The 5,692-nt window shown below is 43.6% G+C and overlaps 1 protein-coding gene across 1 annotated transcript; it reads left to right on the top strand.

The window, feature by feature from the left end:
- Positions 1–504: 504 nt before the first annotated feature.
- Positions 505–4,425, top strand: ZBTB8OS (zinc finger and BTB domain containing 8 opposite strand). The gene is made up of 7 exons (XM_010010928.1): positions 505–592; positions 1,977–2,001; positions 2,554–2,675; positions 2,889–2,971; positions 3,373–3,425; positions 3,676–3,712; positions 4,132–4,425. Exons 1-7 carry the CDS (start codon positions 505–507, stop codon positions 4,216–4,218), a joined length of 495 nt encoding a protein of 164 aa, XP_010009230.1. The 3' UTR covers positions 4,219–4,425.
- The last annotated feature ends 1,267 nt before the right edge of the window (positions 4,426–5,692 follow it).

The following is a 5,692-nucleotide window of genomic DNA, read 5'->3' as shown; positions in this document are numbered from 1 at the left end:
TAAAGAAAAATGATCCCATTGAGGGGGTTGGAGGCAGCGGGTCCTTCAGCTGCCGTGTAACACACCACAGGGCTGAGCACCTCGGGTAGAAGGGACCTGAATGAAGCATGGAAGTTTAATTCACTTTACAGTCGTTTCATTAGGTTTCATTATCACTGTCTTTTCTTCTTTGAGGCTGAGTGAAACGCCTGGTGTTGTACACAACAAGGAGGAGGAAACGTGCTTTCTGGAGGGACTGTATGAGCAGAACTAACGAGTGATGTAGGGCTGAACTCTCCCAGTGCCACTTTTGAGAGCAGACAACACAACAACGTGCTTTAGGGTCGTGGTTTGAACACTTGAGCCTGTGTAGAGGCGTTACCAGTCTGCTACCAAGTGAAGGACCGACCTGAGCCGCCGTTCTCCCTTCCCTGCAGCAGCACCCCCAGGAAGTGAGGCAGGATTGGAGGCTGGGGCCATGTTTCCGTGCCCCAGGAAGTGAGGAGTGTGACCAGCCCCGCAGCTATGGCAGCTGATGAGAGGGACTACAACCTGACCGAGGAGCAGAAGGCGATCAAAGCCAAGTACCCGCCGCTCAACAAGAAGTATGAATGTGAGTGTCCGTGTGCCAGAGCGATCGCCAGCGGCAGGGAGGGGAAGGAAAACAGCAGCATCTGCTTTTTAGGCACACGTGGGGTTTCTTAATATGCCAGTATCCTGTGTGTATAAACTGTGGGGTGCACCTGGAGCTGAATTAGTAGAAATGAGCGATCTGCTGGTTATCACCAATTGCTGCTTTCTTGTTATGGGTGCTAAGGAAAGCATGATCAAAATAAATGAGTTAAGTCTCACCTTGAAAACTTTCCCCTTTCAAGCTGTTCCTTAGCAAGGCAGGACGTTTTTCTAATTCTCTTACATAGGAAGAGCCGTTCAGGAGTGTGTTGGTGTTCTTTGGGGTGTTTTCACTTCTACCTGCATTAATTCAAGATCATTATCTCTCCCTTTCCCCACCCTGGAATGTGTCTTCTAAGAACATGTCAAGCCAGTGGGTGGCAGCCCAAGGGCTGGCTTAAGGCAGGAGCCCATTCGGTGTCTGAGTGCTCTCTATTTCAGTGATGTCTGTGTGAAGGGACAGCGTCTGTTACTGTTAGAATATGTATTTTTAGGATGCATTCAGAGCTGTGATAGCAGTGCAGAAACACGGTGATGTACTACAATAGTCACACTGCTTCCATAACTGGAAGAGGTTTCATTCTCCTTTTACATCCACTGGAATTTGTTTGCTTTAGAGACGGTTGTTGAGAATCCATTAATAGTGTGTGAAGGCTCTAACCAGCAGCAGAAGAACCTTCCAGTCAGTGATCATGGTGTGGCATTAATTTTACATGCCAAGTTAGCTCTGTTTCTGCCAACCTGGGATCATTTTGCATTTCTTTTATACGTCTGAGGGAATATAAATGATGTTCCTGTAAAACTTGAGACACGCTTGGGATGTTAATCCCACCTTTTAGTGAAGATTGCCTTCTACTTTGTATTTTTTAAAGTCTCCTTTTTGCATAATGGGTGGGTTTTGGGTGTGGACAGTTAAATTTCTTCACTGAGCTGGAAATATTTGCAGATCTCATCCTCTGCATGAATAAGTCCCAGTCCTGCAGACCTCAGCAAAATCTCTTTACTCCTGGTTAAAGTTTTCTTTTCTTGCAGTTAACATGTAAAAGCCTGTTGTGTTACAAGAGCCATCCCTTGCACACACTCCTGTGCATGAAGGGCACTGACTTCATTACATTAAACACTGTTTTTCTGCTTGGCAGAACTAATCCAAGATTCCACCTGTGCTTTTTCTAATCTGCTTTAAAATAGGTAATCCCCATTTCACACCTGAAAATGAATGTGAAAAGTTCTTCTAACAACAAAATCTGATTTTCTGGGGGGTTTTAATCCTTATTTTTTAAATATGTTTGGTGATCTCATGCCTTCTCCTTTTCTTTCCCCCTCAGACCTGGACCACACAGCAGATGTGCAGTAAGTATGGGGTTTCTCAGCAGGACAACTGGATTATTTCTTCCACTGCTTTCAGTCTGGAGTAACTGTGGAAGTCTGGTTGCAGATGTACACTTTATGGAACTATGAAAGGACATACTCTGGGGGTTTTGATGGTCAATTTTGTTTCTGCTTTTGGGAGCATAGAATCAGGTTTGGTTTCCTCTCTAATGGAATATTCCTATGGTTAAGGAATTGTAATATTCCTGATTAAGCCTCTGTCTTTTGAAATCCCCTTTTAATACCTTCTTTTGAAACCAAATTTCTTCTGAGTAGTTCACTTTTATAGACATAATTATCCATATTAGAAAAGAACTTTCTTGAGGTCTGATAACCTTTATATTCCATATTCTCCCAAAAAACTCTTCTCACAAACTGACTGTAATCTGCGCAAATGCATAGGAATAGCAAAGCAAGTAATTTTGTTCATTCCTTTGCTCTGCATTAATTCCCATGTTCTGATAGCTCATGTGCACATTACTTTGGGATTTCTTTTCTTGGTACAGTCTGGTAAATTATCCCATGTCTTTTTAGGCTACATGCCTGGGGAGACACTTTGGAAGAGGCCTTTGAGCAGTGTGTTATGGCCATGTTTGGCTACATGACTGATACAGAGACCGTGGAACCTGTGGATACAGTGGAGGTGGAGGCAGAAGGTAAGTGCTTCATTGGAACTCTATGAACCTGGAGGGAGAAAGGTACCAGAGTTTCACATGTAGTGTTGTTGCAGTTAATTGTAATCTACTTAAGCATCACTCATCTGAATCTTGTCCTGCTTCTGCTCTGTCACACCTGACATGTAGGCTTAAAAAAGTTTGGGCATTGTTGCCAGGAGTCAACTGACAATCCTCTCTGCTTCAACCCCACAGGCCATGACATGTTGTCTCTCCTCTTCCACTTCTTGGATGAGTGGCTGTATAAATTCAGTGCTAATGAGTTCTTTATACCCAGGGTAAGTGTTCTGATTTGGTCTTTTTCCATTTGTAGATTGAGGCTATTCTCTGATAATACCAGCTCTTAATTCAATGTTGCTTTAAGAGAAAAAGGAACACAACAGATCACTTCAGCACAACACATGGAGAATTGAAAACATCAGGGCAGAAAGACTTGAGAAGCAAATTGTTAAGCTTCATTACCACAAATACCAATTTGCTATTACAGAGCTGCTATTACATGGTTCTGCTGCCTTCATGTTCCAAGTAGCAGTGTATCTCTTTAAGGCTGCTCAGGTTCTCTGGGTTTAGATTCCATCTAAACAGTGGAATGTAACCCTTGTAAATGGGATTTACTGAGAATTTGGGCCTGGAGGTTGAAGATAATACTGACATGTTTCTCCTCTCACTTTTTCTGCAGGAGGTGAAAGTGCTTTACATTGACCGAATGCAGTTCAAAATAAGATCCATTGGGTGAGCTTAAATGATGAGTAATGAAAATGGTTACTGAAAAGACAAATACTGCCTGCAGAGTAAGTCTCTGCAGTGCCATCATGTGCTGGAGTTCACTGATGCTTTCTACAAAGTGGATTGTGGGCTTTTCTTCTTCCTTTGAGGCTTGAAATGAAAATCTCGCTGTCCTATGCTCATAAATGAAACTAATCATGACATTTGGTAAATGCTACCGAAATTCCAACCACCTCTCTTCTTTTTGCCTTTAAAGGTGGGGAGAAGAGTTCTCTTTACCCAAACACCCTCAGGTACGCAGGTTCATCTGTACATCTTTCATGTTTTAGGGGTGGGATGGGGACGTGTGGTGTCTTTTAAAGCAGACCTCCAAGTTCTCCAGAGATGTACTCTGGCAGCAAGGCACCAAACTTAAGTATTGGCATGGGAAATGCTGATATTCTATCAGAGGTAAAAGGAGGAATTTGTACTATTCAAGAGGCAATAGAGTATGGGAAGAGTTATTTATTCACTACTTGGCCTGGCCAAACCCTTGCATTAGTGTGCCAACTTTCTTGTTCATCAGAACAAATACAGCTACAGCTTTTTGGGGAGGAAAAACTATTAAACTGGATAGCATTTGTAGGAGGTGATATAAATACTGAGTATTGACACGAACTGCTACACAGGATGTCATTTAGAATATCCATGCTTTTGTGTCTTCTCTCATTAGGGCACAGAGGTCAAAGCCATAACTTACTCGGCCATGCAGATCTGTGAAGATGAAAAGCCAGAAGTCTTTGTCATCATTGATATTTAAAGCAAGAAAAGCGTGGTCCAGTGGGTACTTGCCATTGGCTGGCAAAAGTCTCTTAAACTCTAATGCCCGTGGAAGTAACAAAGGAATTGGCCAACTAAAGCCACAAATTGAAGGGAGTAATTGCGGGGAATGTCAGCCTCTGTTTTGACTTGAGGATGGTGAGACAGAGAAATACCTGCATGCCAGGAAAAATAAGAACTAGTTGGGGTTTGGGGGGATGTTGAGAAGAAGAGAAATACCTGCATGCCAGGAAAAATAAGAACTATTTGGGGTCTGGGGGGGATGTTGAGAAGAAGACAGAGAGTTATAGGGGCTGAGAGCCTCTCAGGAATGCTGGTAGTCAGCTTTTAAGGCTGACACATGTCTTAGGTGCTGTATAAATAGAGGAATGAGTAGAGCTGCTAGTTAAAATACCACCTTTTTGTAGGGTGGCGGGAGATCTGTTCAACTACATGATTTCATTTGTAGATTTAAATGTTCAAATTCTGAGGTGCGATCCCTCCCCGATACTATATACAAAGGGTCCAAAATCCTTGCAGTGGGTCAGGTTTAATGTAGACAAATTTCAGGCAATTCAAAGGACAGTTAAACTATACTGCTGGAAAACCAACCCACCACACCTGTACCTTCAAAGAAAGTGATGCCAGCAGGTGGTGCTGAATTGGTGTAAGTAAATTCCCACATGGAATGCCAAAGCATGTGACCATGTACATGGCATCCTAATGGCAAGTAGTATCTTGCTGTCATTACTAAAAAGTAGGCGGCTTTGCTGCCTTTACAGAAGGGGATGCTCCAGCTTTTCAGGGGGTTCACTCCCAACTACGTCTGGTGAGACCTCATTCTTTTAGAAAGCAGATGATTTGGATCAGCTTCCCTGTCTTCCTTTAGAAAGGACAACACAATCCTTTCACGTCAAAGGATTATGGACTTCACTGCATTTAAATTAATCACAACTAATCAAAAGAGTGCTTTATTTTAAATCACAGGATGGCAAATGCTTGTTAAAGGTGAGCAGTGCATCAGGCTGCGCTCCTCTTTTAGTGTCGGTGCTGCAAGTGCCTCGCCCCTGGAGGTAGCGTCTCATCCTTGTTATAAAGTAATCTTAAACAGACCTGGTTTTATTCCCATATTGTGGAGATTAAAGACTAAAACCCCTTTTACTTTATGAGAAAGCTTCAGTGCTGAAATAAATCTTGGAACTGGAACAATGAATGATTTGCGCATGAATAATTTTGGCCAGTGGAATTTTAACACCAATCAATCAAATCAGTGCTTTGCTCCCTGCTGAGGTCAGCAGTTTTCTGCAAGTAAGGATGACAGGACGCCTGTTTAACACCAAATACCCCCCGGGCGGGGAGGAGGGGTCCCCCCTCGGAGGAGCCCCGGGGCTCTCCATCCATGCGCTCCGTAGCACGCAGCGGTGCTCGGCGGGAAGAGCGCGGGCGGGCCCCGAGCCCGCCGCTACCGCCCCACA

The sequence above is a fragment of the Nestor notabilis genome, unplaced genomic scaffold (genome assembly GCF_000696875.1).
Source record: "Nestor notabilis isolate BGI_N333 unplaced genomic scaffold, ASM69687v1 scaffold26823, whole genome shotgun sequence".
Taxonomy (NCBI): Eukaryota; Metazoa; Chordata; class Aves; order Psittaciformes; family Psittacidae; genus Nestor; species Nestor notabilis.
This window is presented reverse-complemented; position numbering and strand designations above follow the sequence as displayed.

What these genes read in the sequence shown, in the direction of transcription:
- ZBTB8OS (XM_010010928.1), top strand. Translation starts at nt 505, where the DNA reads ATGGCAGCTGATGAGAGGGACTACAACCTGACCGAGGAGCAGAAGGCG. An exon ending in GACCACACAGCAGATGTGCA is followed by an intron (nt 2,002 to 2,553) that starts GTAAGTATGGGG and finishes ATGTCTTTTTAG; the next exon opens with GCTACATGCCTGGGGAGACA. An exon ending in TTCAAAATAAGATCCATTGG is followed by an intron (nt 3,426 to 3,675) that starts GTGAGCTTAAAT and finishes TTGCCTTTAAAG; the next exon opens with GTGGGGAGAAGAGTTCTCTT.